General features: G+C 43.4%; 1 protein-coding gene and 1 pseudogene across 1 annotated transcript; one reads left to right on the forward strand and one right to left on the reverse strand.

Moving 5' to 3' along the window:
* Nucleotides 1-4,205: 4,205 nt before the first annotated feature.
* LOC135389385 (uncharacterized) lies at nucleotides 4,206-5,697 on the forward strand (annotated as a pseudogene).
* A 7,942-nt stretch (nucleotides 5,698-13,639) lies between these two features.
* Nucleotides 13,640-15,286, reverse strand: LOC135389386 (uncharacterized). Its single transcript, XM_064619441.1, has one exon. It carries the CDS (start codon nucleotides 15,284-15,286, stop codon nucleotides 13,640-13,642), a length of 1,647 nt encoding a protein of 548 aa, XP_064475511.1.
* Between the last annotated feature and the right edge of the window lie 193 nt (nucleotides 15,287-15,479).

The raw sequence follows: 15,479 nt of genomic DNA on the forward strand, positions 1-15,479 counted from the left end.
GCACCCATGTTGCTGCCATATGCATCATGGGGGAGAAAGAGATGTGGAATGTGGTCCTATATAACTTCATAGGATTCCCGTATAAGTGTCATATTGACACCGTATGACTTTGTATGGTACCCGTATGAACGCCATATTGGCTCCATAAGACCTCGTACGGGGGCCATATGTATGCGTATGGGGGTGACATGTATGCATACGGGATCCATACGAATCTGTATGGAACCCATACAACCTGATATAGGACGAACCCGTTTCGGGAAAAAACAACACGCTCGCGTACGGTACCGCGTTAACGCGTCCGGCGCAGAATCGCGTTCGGTTTCGGGTAGGACATTGGGGAAACGCGGCCCGGCGTGTTGCCGAAACGTCTTCGTCCACGCGGGTGACCCTTTCTTCGAGTTTTAAGTAAATTTCGTTCGGAAAATATTCGTAACTTTTAATATCCACAACATAGAGAATTCACATTATGATATATGTATATAGAAAATATCAATCCTTTTCAATCAACCAATCTTTTATGTACCGTCCATCTCAGATATGTGCAATTTCAACATATCCGTAATGAATTGTGCGATATAGACTGCTTGTATATGATACTTTGATCCGAGTGCTTTCTTGATGAATGCAATGCCCATTGCAATGATTACAATTACATCTGGTCTAGTGTATTTCAATTCTTCGTTAGCAAACCTCAAAAACTCCGCCATCAATCCCAGTGGCCCTTCCGATGTTGACGTGCAGATATTTTTATAAGTATTGTAGATTCGGCATATAAATTATTGCACCTTCAGTTCTGCAGTTTGTACCATTTCTCCGAATACGACCATGTCTAGGACGTATTCAAATGCAGCGATAATGGAATCGTTTCGCGGCTCTTCCTTTTCGAAGCAGTTTTTTATCTCATCTTCCCATGACTTATGGTAGAGAGTACAAAATCTGTCCATCTTTTCAATGTAGAGCAATTGTCTCTTCTGTTTTCAAGTGCTCGTCTACAGTTAATTAAAAGCATATCTATGCTCATTTTATTGATTAAAAATTTATTATCTGGTTTAGAATGCTATAATATCCATTTGTCATGAGAATTATTGTTTTGACTCTGTTTCAAGTATTCATTCGACTGATATTCTATGGGTTGTGAAGTTACTACCTGAAATAATTATTGTCTTGCATTTGTTTCAATTGTTCACTCGATTGATATAAGTAAAAATAATCTCTAAGATGGGAATGCTTCATACCTCTGAGTTGCATTTCACATTTGATATTTCTGTGTGGTTCATTAGAACTTTCTGTTGCAAGGTATCACAAAAATTGATGTAATTAAATTTGTTTCTCTCTCTTGTAATTTGATTGTAATCATATTGAGTAAGAATATCTTCTTTGTAGTGGTATAGATTTTGTTTCCTCTTGTGTTCGTGTCGTTCGTGTCCCATGGTCTTCCAGGGTCTCTGCTGTTCACAGTTAATTACATACAACTATCGGAACTTCCCTCTATTGGACTGATGGTTCTCACGTATAGGAATATTAGACTTTTTATAATAGAATATGTAATTTTGATTCTAATCGTATTGATTAAGAATACCTTTTTTGATTAAATGTGGTGACTTTTTCTCGTTTTGATATGGTATTATGTAGCTATTATTTCCCTACATGTTGGAGGATTGGTTCTGTATTAATGCTATGTGTTGATCGTGTTGATTCTAATTATTTGCTTATGTCTGCGCTATTCATTTCATAAGAAACTGATTATTTGTGTCATGTTGGAATATTAAACTAGTAAGCAATGTGATGAATTTTGATTTTATGTATGTTTTCTTTCAGAATCGGATGGCTAGGTATAGTGAATAAAATATGTATATTATTCGCATGTACTGTCTTGCATTTTGTTTCTTCTGTTTCAGGTCGTGAAGGGTTTCTGCTCGGTTTTTCTCCTTCACCTGATTGGCATCTCAATTGGCATTACAATTCCCAGCACTATTGGCTTTAATAAATATATTTTCACTTGTAGTTTTTGTGTAGATCTATTAGAACTTTTTATTTAAAACTCCACCATGGACCTTTTTATAATAAAACTTTTAATTTTGATTGTAATCATATTGATTAAAATATATTCTTTGATTAAAATGTGCTACTCCTTCTGCTTAATTGAAAACTTGCGTGACTATCACTAATAAAAAATTGTGATACCCCTTCAATGCTATTGCATCATGCCTGTAATAAGTATTGTTACGTGTCGCTTTTGCGCCAAAAACCTCCAATTATCATCATCAGTATTGTTACGTGTATTGTGTTTCTTCTACATCAGAGTTTTTTTGGCTAAGTTTTTCTCTTTCACACAGAGTCATAACATAATTCCTGACACTAATAACTTTAATAAATATATTTTCACTTGTACTTTTTGTGCATGACTCCCCTTTGCATGTCTCTGCATGTTATAAGCGCGGACAACCCTCCGCACACGCGCCGCGCGGGGAAAACTACGCGAAGGGCTCAGGGGCAGGGCCCAGGGGTCCATGTTGTAGTTTCGCCATGTCGTAGTCTCGGCCCACCCTTTTACTACTAACTTGATCCTTAAAAATGGTATCAGGATGTTCTGTAAGTTTTTGCCTTATTCCTTGGAACCTGATTACTGGCATGAAACAGCGCTCACAAGGGGTCAAGTTAACGATTTTTCTTTAGTTGAAGCCAAGGAACAAGGCGAAAAGTCCCAGCCCCTCCCTGAAATCGTGTTTAGGGAACTGAAGTGTCTTCACAAGGCAGGCAGCATAAATGCGCTTGCCCTCGTACGCTTGAAATCTTTCTGTGAAGTAACTATCCCCCGAATGCAAGGTGCCTGTGAAAGAAACGTTAGACCTGGCCTGATTAATACAGTACCATACCTTTGTACGCAACAGAAATGCCCGGAAACAGCTTATGCGATACCGAAAGTGATGGCACCCATGATTGACAAAGTTCTTCTCTTAAAGCGAAAAAATCGTACATCACAGTTACTGAATAAGTGTGTTATACGTGCGAGAGGAACGGACAGCTAAAATGGTATGTTCCCAGTACTGGAATGAGGTAACATACACATACACAAAAAAAAAGTGTAAGAAATAGTGGCACACCCAGGAGCTTACTAGTAAAAGCATTCTCTGCTTGTGTTTCGTGCAAGCAGTACTTGGTCACCGTTCATGTCGTGATTCCACTACTCATGTCAGCCCACGCGCGAACATACGGCCACGAACCCACGATGCGCCAGACGCGACCGTCACCACCTGCTGCTTATGCGCGCGCCGCCGCGCGGCGTAACTCCGCGGCGAAACTCCGCCGGAAATTTAGCCTAGAGTCACTGTACCGGGGGAAGAGTATCGCATTCGCTTTCCTCGTGCCGCCGCCGCGCTGATTCGCCGAGGCGAGTCACGTGGTGCGCTTTCCTCCTCCTTGCTTCCAACCTGCCGCCGTGTGTACGGGGAACGCAATGCTGGTACGCACGTGTGTGTGTTGTTCTTGCTGTTTTTGCATGTGAAAAGAATCACAGAGAGCTGAGCAACTACGGACAACCATGCCAGGATGTTGTGCCTTCGGGTGCAGCAACCGGACAGAGTCAGGCAAAGCGTTTTCTTTCTTTTTTTTTTGCATTCCGACGGGCAAAAGTGACAGGACGCGTCGGTCACAGTGGCTGCACAGAATCGGCCGCAAGAACTTCGTGGCCACGAGGAATACGCGCTTGTGCGAGGTAAGTTCTGTGGCGTATTTAATTTCTGTTGTAGAGCCTTTGCACACAATATTGAATAACTGTTAAACTGCGAAGAACAGGTAATTCCGATCCGCGCGGGCGTATCAAAGTAGAGCTTATCGGATTTTCCTATTGTGTTTTCTGTTCTGCGGTGCTAACAAAATGCCATTCTCAGGACCACTTGACACGCGATGATTTCGAGGACAAGAGAATCGATGGAAGGAAGAAGCTGAAGTGGACGGCAGTCCCAAGCATTTTTGCACACCGGACACCTGCGAGGCTGAGGAAAGCTCCTATCCCGCGTTCTTCACACGCAGGGTTCTCCGAGCAGTCACCGAAAGACTTGCACAGTGAAGTTGATGACACTTTGACAGAAGATCAAGGGACCGTGTTAGAAGGTAATGCCTGCAAATATATGTAGATATATGCACCGTGTCAGGTATGAAAACCGTTCTGAAATATTGAGCTGAAATATTGAACATCTGACATGGGTGGTGGCAACATGGCAATTTGGAGACTGTGTAGCATTTGTGCAACAAGGTATGGGCTCCCAAAAACTATGTGTCCGCATCCGTGTGGGGGAGGTCGCAGTCTGCATTTCCTAGCTGATGCACCTCACTTGCTCAAGAATCTTCGTGGGCACCTCATCCGACAGCAGAAAATACTTCTGGATGCCGATACAGTCAGGAAGAACAACTTGCCAACCAATGAGGTAATTCATCATCTGGCTGCATAGCATCATGCGCCGTCTGATAGTTTCGATGCCAGGCTGGGTGACTTATGGTTACGATTATCTTCTGCAGGTCTCTCTTAAATACATCAGGGAACTGTGTGAGATTGACGAGAAACACAGTCTCAAACTTGCTCCACGGTTGAAACTGAAACATCTCAGTGGAAACCACTTCGACAAAATGAATGTAAGCACTGCCTGTGCACTGTTCAGTCACAGCGTGGCAGCAGCTCTCAAACTGTTGGTCGAGCACAGGAAGATTGATGTCACAGCCTTAACAACGGCCTGGTTCCTTGAGCAAGTGTTCAAGTAGTTTTCGCTGATGACGTCTAGGACACCTACAATGGCTCTTAGTGACATGTGCCCAGAGAAAGGAAAAGAAGCGAAACTCTTTCTCCTCGAGTTTATGGAAATGTTCAGGAAGTTGAGCATTATAGACAAAAATAGAACCAACCCAACACGGAAGCCAGTTCAGTCCGGTGTAACCATCACCACTACAACAGCACTGAATCTGCGTGAACGTTACGTGAGGGAAAGGGGTCTCAAGTTTCTACTTTTGGGTCGGTTTGCCAGGATGCCCTTGAAAATCTATTCAGTGTCGTGAGAACAAGGACACCAGTTCCTCGAGCAAGAGAATTCAAGCATACCCTGAGACTTATCACACTAGGACAGTTTTTTCAGCCAAGCAAGCATGGCTCCTATGACATTGACGACTCTGTGCAATTGACAGACTTCCTGTGTTCGATGCCAGACTTGTCCGCAGAATTGCAAAGCATGAACATGCCAGACTCAGAGGAGGCAAAAAACCTGGATCCAGAAGAGCACCAGTCACTTGAGTATTTAGCTGGGTATGTAGCAAGAAACGTAATGAAAAAGCACAGCCTCTGCAACACCTGCAAGGGAACTCTAATCGATTCCACTCTTAGCCAAGCGCAAAGCCTTTTGGCCCTGAAAAATTATATTCCAAGCAAACCATCGCTTTGCACACCAACCAGGAAAGTCCTCTGTCTTCTAGAGTGTACAGAAGGGTACTTCAGAAAGAGTGAAGAACCGCTTTTGATGGGCAGGCTGAGAATTACCCAAGTAGAGAAATTTCTCTACTCTAATTTTAACAAAATTCGATAAATCTCAATTTCTAGAAAACTGTTCCGTTTTCAGTTGTTCCGTGCACACACATTATGTTTGGCTGGAGGAGAACGTTATTCAGGCAGAATCTGAATCTCCGTTGGGGTCCAGCCTGTTCCTTTAATCCAATTTCTGTTCTCCTGTTTTAATTTCTCATTAATTTTGCACTGTAATGATAACTCTCGAACGGCGTGGCATGCTCACTGCTAGACAAACAGTGAAAGAAGCCACCTTCTGCATACTGTTTCACAAATTGTGTCCTTGCGATGAATATGTGTATCTGAATATCTCTTAGATTAGAGACCTGTCAGTGAAATGCTGTGCTGAAAAACCTATTGTCAAGTGTTTTTTATGAAGTGTCAAGTCCAAGTGTCAGATTGTTGTCTCGTTATTCTGGTAATATATACAGAAACCTAAGCGTTCGTAAAGTAAATGCACGAGATGATGTTTGCCAATTTTCATGTCGCATGTTTGTGTTTTCTGTTAAAGGATGCACTCAGTCGTCAGTATGAGCGAGCGACGAGGAAGTATGACAAGCTGAAATCTGAGCATCGGGAACTCAAGGCGAAGTTTGAGGAGGTGACAGAGCTCAACCGCGAGCTACAGAGGGTTCTCGTGCAGAGACTAGGTATGCCAATTTGTTTCTGTATATTCGCACTTGTGGCTGCTTTACAGTTCTGGAGCCTCGGGTGCGTACAGACTGTGCAAGCAGACTTGAAGTTTGCAACATGTGTCTGATTGCATCGATACATTTTAAAAAAGTACAAAGTGACCGCCTGGTGACAGTAACTTAGTTGACCCTTTGTCTGCATTACTGTAACGTTATTATCTTTCAAAGCAGCTGTTCCCCGGACCAATTGTATGTGTGTGCACAACAGCTTACAGGGTTCCATCATTTCATCCCTAGACAATTTAGGGCACCAGCCAAAAGACGCGGGCAGCTCATCCACCCCCATGACACACACAGACGGTTCGCAAGAATGTCACAGCATTCTGCAGCACTCGGAAGTTGATGGCCAGGTGAGGAACTGCTCTTAGGCATTTTTTGTAGTGTTTGTTTTCATGTTCACTGCTTTCAGTATGCCACAGCTTCTACAAAATTATGGGTACATATCCTTATGTACATCCTTTCTGACCCACCTTGCACCTCACTTGCGCGCAAATGGCAAACAAGACACACTCGTGATTACAGTGGTTACTTGCTATTATGAGCCTATTTAATTCATGCTGTACGGCCAGACTGCTATGGAACACTTTCTCCTCTATATTTTAATGACATTTCGCATGTCGTTCTGTGACAGATTTTTTTGTGCAAGAGGTGCACAGAATTACAGCACGGTCACTTTCACATGCGGTAATGTTCTGAGGTTCGCGCAAAATCCACAAGGTTATATAGAGTTTGACAGTGCATCGCTTGGAAAAGGGGACCACTTAAAACTTGTTTGAGGGGAAAATCTGCCTGCGAGGGGGAGCCCGGGTATGAAAATTCACAGAATTGTGGTCTGCCCCAGAATGTAAGGTATTTCGTGGAGTTGTGCAATTCATGGGATGCTCCATGAAAACTGAACCTATTTAGATCACATTATGATATATCTAGCCATTATAATTTTTTATATATTTTTTTAATACTGTAAAACCCTTAAAGGGGCTGTCTCGTGGCCACAGGATTTCAAAACTCCACTGAATTTACATTAAAGTACTAAAGAGATAGACAACCGTCAAGTCCCTGCACGGAATAAGCAAGTATTACCTGAGGAAACAGGAAATATAGAGGCCAGATGCCACATGTTCTGACTTCCCCCTCTCTTTACAACGTCAGATAGAATGAATAGAGCCTAAAGTTTTCGGGGTTTATTTTTTTTTAATTCGGGGGGTAAAAATGGGGTCAGCACCTTTGTGTAAAAAATTCATGCAAATTCAGGAAGCAGGACTGAATCAGACTGAATTTGGGGAGAAATCTGGTTTTATTGTAGAATAAATGTTCATTGTACCGTTTATCCAGAGTGTCAGAAGTGGACGTCAACCGCATATTTTGTGAGAAATTAGTACATCATTCCCTTGTGGTGCCTAGCTTAGATGCAGTTTTGCGCGTAGAAATCTGGTTTAACCTCGAAGTTGTGAACCTCGATTCGGGGTGCAAATTCAGGGGGGAAAATCGGATTTAACCCTAAAACTTCACGGTCTAAGAATGAACCAGAATGAAACAGGGACGCTGCCTTATAAAAAGAAGACATCAAGGACTTACAAAATCCCCAGTTATCCCCATGATTTAATCATGTTTCCGCATAATCTGCTTAAGGCATTAGCTTGGGTTCCCCACCACAGTGACGTAGCGGAAGACGGGAGCTGTGTCACTCCTGTTTATTTCGTGTGGGTTATTAAGATACAGTCACGTGATTCGTCAAGTAAATTTGCAGTATTGTGTTTTCAGATGCGGACAATCGAATGGTGTCACTTTTTTGAGGGCGGTAGTGTATGAGACTGTCACTTTAAATTTCTTAAATGGGTCAGCTGTATTTTTCTATAGCTTCCGTGATCAACACTTGTTTAGCGGTCATGAAGCACAAATTTAACTTGTGAATGGAAATTAACTCATCCAGCCCTGACAGTCACTTTCAAGAAGTTAACGTGCTTTGAACGTTAGAAGGGAGGAGAAGGGTTTGGTGGCAAAAGTAAGCAGAGCCGAGGACAGGAATATGAACCGTAAACGGGACAGTTACTGAGGAGCAAACTTTGGCGTCAGTGTTAACTCAGGTGCATTCATCAGTAGTGCCTGAATTAGAAGCAAAGCCTATAAGCATAGGATAAGCTGGTAAAAATTGATGCACCCTTATTGCATTCAATCCTGGAGAACATGCCTTCAGCATATGTGATGCATGGCAGACCTCACTGTACCCAGGTCCCAGTGCTCGTAATCTTTGCAAGTGGAAAGTTCCCATTTTCCTCAAAATTTGCGAAGTTAGTGGATTTTAAGTATTACGTCCACCTCATGTGAGCTTGGTGCTCATAGGCAAAGCTAATATGGTATATGGTAACGATTTACTCTACCTTTTCCAGATAACATTCCACGCCATTGATTTTACGCTTGGTGCTGAAACGTGGAAGGACATGCAGCTGTTAAAAGAAACTCACTTCGTAAAGAATTTAGCTGTGGCTGTCTGGGGCACAGATGAGCTAGTCAACCGCAGCGTGACGGGATCTCTGTCCAACAACAACCGTGGAGGGACGACTGCCCCTCGGCCACGACTGACGCCAAAGAAGGTGGAGTTCATTAAAGGTATGGAGAGTATCTTATAGTAAAAGCAACACAATATAGTAAAGTGCTACGAGCAAAAGCATATGCCAAGCAGAAACAAAAGCCAGCACAGATACAACAACCATATTTTCCAGTGTACAATGTGCGCGCTATACAGTAAAAAAGTGCTCTCACGAGGTCCTGCATCTTATCTAACGGTGCGTGTTATTCACGGAAATATTTTCCTGAAGAATTCCCGTTCAGGCCTGTGACGTACAAATTCTAGTCTCTTCCACTGTGTGCTGTGGCGTCCCCCCAAATTCCTTAGGGCCAATTTTGATCTCTGGGCCAACATATTTTTCATTCCTTACACCCATTCCACCGTTCAGTGTCACAAATTAATTTTACTGTAATTAAAATTCCCTAAAATTGTTATTCACTGGTTGAAAATGTAGTTGCTGTGCACTTTCTTCTGCCCCCAAAAGACATGGTTTCTTGTCATTTGGAGCTTCACAGCTGTAAACAAGGTGCCACAGCAACAGCAGTACCTGTTTCTACTAAGATGGCCTCCGGTTTCTGTTTATCGCTCTCTTTGTGAAGCACTTTGGTCTGCCACTCGTGAATTACTTTGTATAGCAAGTGACGATAGATGAAACAGTGTTGGTTCTAATACATGATACAGGAGGATCTGGCTCGTGTCGTCCATCCGTGTTTTTGCTCAGAGTTCCTTCTGTATTCTGTATAGCAGCAGTTAAAAGGGGCGTGTTTGGGGTTAAAGGGGTAGCATACACCTGCCTCCCCTGTGCTGCGTTGTCGAATAGGCACAGCAGGTTTGTACAGCAAGAGTTGGGCATATTACCTGAAATCGAGGCTGTATACAGTGTCTTTTTTAAATGGCAAGAGAGCGCTTCACTCAGGCAGTGATAAAAGAAGAACTCTCACCGTTGTGGTCTAAAAAAGGCGTCCTGTATGTGATGAACAAAGGAATTGGGGGAATCAGCTGCATGCCGCATAACAGTTCCATGAGTTGCCTTCCAAATCAGATAATTGCGCTCTGATGTTGCATTCCCCTGTGACCTCCACTCAGTCGGTGCTTTTAATACCTCATTTACCTGGGCAGGAAGCTAGCTGTTTCCTTTGTGTTGTATCCTTGAAGGCATAGTTCTCTTTTGGGCATACAGATTGGGGGCACTGACTTTACTGGCTGCCATGATGACTCCGACGCATTTGTGCCTAGCAATGCTCTCGTTATTATTTGATGTTCTTAGAAACAAAAAATATCTGCAGATTGTTTATAGCCACATTTGTAGTGATCACTGCAGAACCGTAATCTCTCATGCTCCTCACTAATTTGATGTATTTGTCTTTTAGCTTCGCTAAAGCGGAAGCTCAAGTCTGAAGGGGAATCAGACGACAAAGTCGTCGCCAGCATTGACAAGGTCAAGCGGATCCTGGCCGAAAAAATTAATGATTTGAGGAGGCTGCCCAGGCAGCAGGCAAATGTCCCCCGGCCAGATGAGTAATAAAACATGAAGCCATTATTCGAGTGTCTCTCTGCATGAGGTACAGACATAACATCACATGGGGGTTGTGTATGCTGCATGACATGTTAGGCAGGTTCTCAGTGGAACCGCACATCACTGCTAGTGCCTGCACAAGCCTCCTCAGTAGGTACCCATGGATCGAGGAGGATCCCCCATAGCCCTATGAGAACCCGCACCCCACAGGTTCTATAGGTACCCGCAGCACCCTACAGGTCCCGTGGGAGTCCACAAAATCCATAGGTCCTATAGGAAACTATAGGTCCAGTAGGAGCCTACAGGTCCAGTGGGGCCTGTAGGCCCTGTAGGTACCTACGAATTCCTTCGGGTCCAGTAGGTTTCATAATCCCACAGGTACCTACAGGAATTTTTACCGGGGAACTCATAGAAGATGTGGAGCCCATTTTCTTTGATTTTCCAGCCTGCCATGGTGTCGCACACAAACTTTTACACGAATATTTATTGTGCAGACTCAGATTTGCGCTGCGACGAACAAATGAGGAGCTGCAGAAGAACAATCCACAGCATTCAAAATGCGTATCAAAAAGTGTTGGCATGCGCATAGCGATTGAACGTGTAAAATAGAAATCTAATTGCGAAGAGAAATGAGAATAAAACTGATGGAAGTTATTTATGCCAATCTGAAGCTGCACGTACCAGCTCTATAGTTTTTATAGTAACAGGTGAAATAAAGGCGAAAAAAAAAGAAAGAACTTCTCCATGGAGCTAAACGAGACTCGACGGTGCCTTTCAGCGGCGAACACATAATGCCCAACAGAATTCCTCGCTTGACTACGTAATACGACAAATAACACTGTAGTGACGCTTGTGTGTCTTTGCGTTGAGTATTAACTAAGTCCCACCACAGGAAGTCACAAAAGTTCTGTTGCGCAGCCGCGAAAGCGACGCGATGTAACAATGAACTACAGCTATCCTAACACACCCTCCGCGGCGGCTTGGAAGCAATATGGCTGCCGGAGCAGACGACGCAGAGTGATTGCGGTACTCTTCCCCCGGTACAGTGACTCTAAGTTAGCCTAGGGACCGGAGCCGCCGCGCGGCAGCTCCGGTCCCTAGGCTAACTTTCCGGCGGAGTTTCGTGACCAGAGAGGGTATCAAAGGACCGTGGCACAAGCGTCGAGCCCGTCGAGTGCAATGGTGAAACTTGCCTAAATATGGTAAAACAAACTCCTTTATCAAATAAGACGCTTTCTGATGTGCCCCTTGCACTACATGGGACGTAATGTCTGCTCAGAATGACATGTTTTCGCGAAGCGCTGGGGTTGTGCACCCATAAAGTTAAATTTTGTTACGAAATACCAGTGTTTTGTTGCTTTCGGAGTCATGAGGAACAACCTAAAAAATTCACATGAAATTCGGAGGTGTCGAGAGGCCACCCCTGGACCATTTGGCGTGCAGAGGCCCGGCACGTCTAAAGAACATGCTGTATGTACCTTTTATGTGTAACTCCTGCTTCATCTCCATAGTTGAACCTCTAGCCACAGCTCAGGAAGAGCAGTTACTTGCATGATGGTACTGCAATGTACTCGTTGTTCACTTGTTGTTGTTTTTTTTCTCTTGTTTTTTTTAACATTTTGCCATGTATGTTTTACATGTGTTCTTGATGCTTGTGTTCTGTACCATCGTTAGTGCGCTGTTCTGACTGCATTGTTTTCAACAGTATCAGCAACTCCCTGTCACACCGTGTCTGCTATTCACAGGAAATGACATCGAGGAAGCACAACACATGCACCTGTTTGTTGATAAAATTTCACTTTTTCGGGTTATAGACGTACAGGAAGGGGTGACTGCTATTGTTTCAGCTTACTGGCTGTTCCAGATAGTGTCTTGCAACAAGCCCTATAACACGCTATGTTTACTCGAGCGACTTTGTTTAAAGCTGTCAGACTCGCGAGCTAGGGCACCAGTAATAAAGTTTTTTAATAGATACAGGAAGCACTTTGAACGCACTGATGTACAACTCTAGATATGAGCAGTGGTGGGCATGGGGATCTCTTTCCAAAAGTGGCCTAGGCATTTGTTAATTATGGGGTTATACAGGTTACCATTTACTTAGAAGCCTCCGATGAAGTGGTGAGCACATTTTTGTGTGTAATGTGCAGGGTGGGTGCTCTAAAAGGTCAGTCACATTTTCGCGCGTGGCGCGATACCTACATTCTTAAAAATAAGGTTGAAAAAGCGTAGTAAACTGCTCCTTTTACAACCTTCACAACTCTGTTACTACCTTTGTATTGCAGTTACTAGCTATTTACAACCCTATGCGTGCTTCCAAGTAGTAACTGCTGTGGTTACTAGTGGACGTAGTAAAACGGTGACGACTACAACCTATGTGTAGTAACTGCATGAAGAAGCTGAAATTTGATCCTGTTAATAAGTCATGCCGTAAATTTTAATCTTTCATAGCAGTTATGACACAACTTGTGAAAAACAAATGTGACTAAATGAAGGTCGCATATACTTTTTAGGCACAAAGGAAGGAGACCAGTTGTGTAAGAAGATACATCTCTGCTTTATTTTACCACCACATAAGAAATGAGATTTCCAGATTTGTAACACCAAACAAGAGAAATTACGTTTGCGTTTTACTATTATGGCTGCAATACAACAAACAAACAATATATTGATCCCCTTGATGATAAGGAAGACCCTCCAACGAAGCTTTGCACACACATATCTTGATGAACGAAAAAGCTATTTAGCATGCACTACATAATATTTTGCTAAAAGACACAGGTATCTATTTACATTCATTAATTTAACAGACAAAAGACTGTACAAACATCGTGATTTTTCAGTCACTTAAGGGGCAGATAACTGACTTTCCCTCCTTTGTTGCCAATGCTGCAGTAATTTACCCCGGCAACATCATTCCTGGCTTCATCATGATCTCGGAGTCGGTACATAAATCAAGCACTCGGTGTGAAGCAAGCTCGCATGATCGCACAACTTTCTCTTCATTTGTTTTATACACAGTATAAGCCCAGCGATGCCGCCTAAATACTATTGTTTTCATCTGATCAATTACAATGAACAAAGTGCCGCAGTGCACACATAGTGCCAAAATCTGTGCAAATGTTGGAAAGTCTCCTTTATGCAGCAGAACGATGTCCCGTCTCCTGTAGGTGTTGTGATCTACTTTTGCAGAAGCAACTTCCCAGACTGGCACATCAGTCGTAAATGCCTCATGTGTGCACTCTGGCAGATCACCCCTTCGAACTGGCTTCCCTTTTGTTGTTTCAATGCCAGTGTCAACATCTAGGTTTGCAAATTCAATGCTCTGCAAGAGCTGGTGCCTCGCTGCTACTGAGTAGCAAATATTTTTGAAGCTCTGGTGTTGCAATCATTTTGATGTACTGGTGCTTCGCTTCAAAGCGCATGCACCAATACTGCTTCAACGGGCCCAGTTCACTGATAACCCGAGGATAGTGGAGTAGAAAATGCATCTTCGGTATCATTTTACCAGGATACATTGCAGAGAAGGCAGAAAGGAAGAGCCTAATCTCATCTTGGAGATAGGCCAAGTAGTCTTTTAGCAATTCATCTGCAAAAATTATTTCCACTATGCCTCTCAACTGAAGATAAATTTCCCAGTGCTCATTGCCCTCGGGGATGAGTTCTGCAAACACAAGCGGGAATACGTAAAACAAACACCACTTCTGGGAAGCAGTTCCTTTGTACCCTGTTTGACCTTGCACAAAATGTCTTGTTAAGGGTTCTGGCTTCTGTTTCTTCTCATGATGGCCATAATTAAACGTTGCCACCCTGTCCAGATCCGAAAACGATATCACACTATCACTGATCAGCCCATTTAGTACCTCACGAAGAACATGTGGAATAGCTCCTTCAAGTACATCGTGCATGAGGTCAGGTGGAAGCTGAAGACTCAAGTCAAAGTAATGTATGCCTAACAGTAGTGACTGCTCTCCCACGCCATAAAGTCTCTTAGAAAGGTTAGAGTCACTGAGAGCTGCCGCCACGTGACTCATGTGCATGTCCATTGTTCGGTGCTGCACGTTCTTTTCGTGGAAAACTGCTTGTATGTCCTCCATTGAAACAAGACACCAACGGCAGGAATGTCCCTTGCTGAAAGAGGTGTTGAAGCCCCCCAACTTGTTCAGTGACAAGTTGTCTCCACAGCAGGCCACAACGAACCCGCGAACTCTCACGGTGTTGCCACTGTGCTGCACAGTAAATCCGACATCAGCAAGGACACGCAAGTCATCCACGAGCTGCTTCATGATTCTGGCCAGGCCATGCCGCTGCACATATTTGTACTTTGCCACCACTGCCACGAAAATGCTGCTCAGTTGTGATCTATACTTTGCATGAATGTTGAGTACGCTTAAATACACAACTATGAGTTTGTGCTGTCCACGTTTCGGTCCCAGAGGGTTAGCTATTTCAACCTCGTCAGTGTAGATCAGGAAGAAAAGAGTGAATTGAGAGCCCCCTTGTAGTAAATCACTAATCTTGTTCTTGAGAAGCAACCCATCACGGAAGTCATAAAAATGTGTTCCTTCATTTTGGTCTGCAGCGAAATCGCTCAGGTGAGCACAGAAGTATTCCGACATCATTAGGTTGCGCAATACATTGATCACCGGAATATACTGAAAATTTCCACCATCTTCAAGAGACAGCTGTTGTGGCCTGACATAAGGCATGTTTTCCTTTGCATATTTTTCTCGTTGGTATTTGTTGCTGGTGCATTCAAACACTTCTTCTATAAAGTCACAGTTTTGAAGCGTGTCAATTTCTTGGCTTGTACCGTCGCCTTCTTGATGAGTCTTTCGTTTTATCTCTGTGGCGAAGTTGAAAAGAATGTTTTTCACCACCGTCTTGAAATCAGAGAATATCGTTTCAGTGGTGCTATGTGGTATCTTGTGGACTTCTGCCATGCGAAAGAACAAGAGAACCATTTGCCTTTTCAAGTTAGCAACGAATTCGTGGAGCGATGGCTCTGTCCTCTTGATCAGTATAGTCACCTTCCGAGTTCATTTGGGGACACTCATACGACGCAGTAGCTGTTTCTTCGGCAACACTGCCAGAATTGTGTGTGGCTGTCCTTTTGTCGCCCAGTTCCAAGAAGTGTCGATGGTACCGGTACAGGTG

The sequence above is a fragment of the Ornithodoros turicata genome, chromosome 3, assembly GCF_037126465.1.
Source record: "Ornithodoros turicata isolate Travis chromosome 3, ASM3712646v1, whole genome shotgun sequence".
NCBI lineage: Eukaryota > Metazoa > Arthropoda > Arachnida > Ixodida > Argasidae > Ornithodoros > Ornithodoros turicata.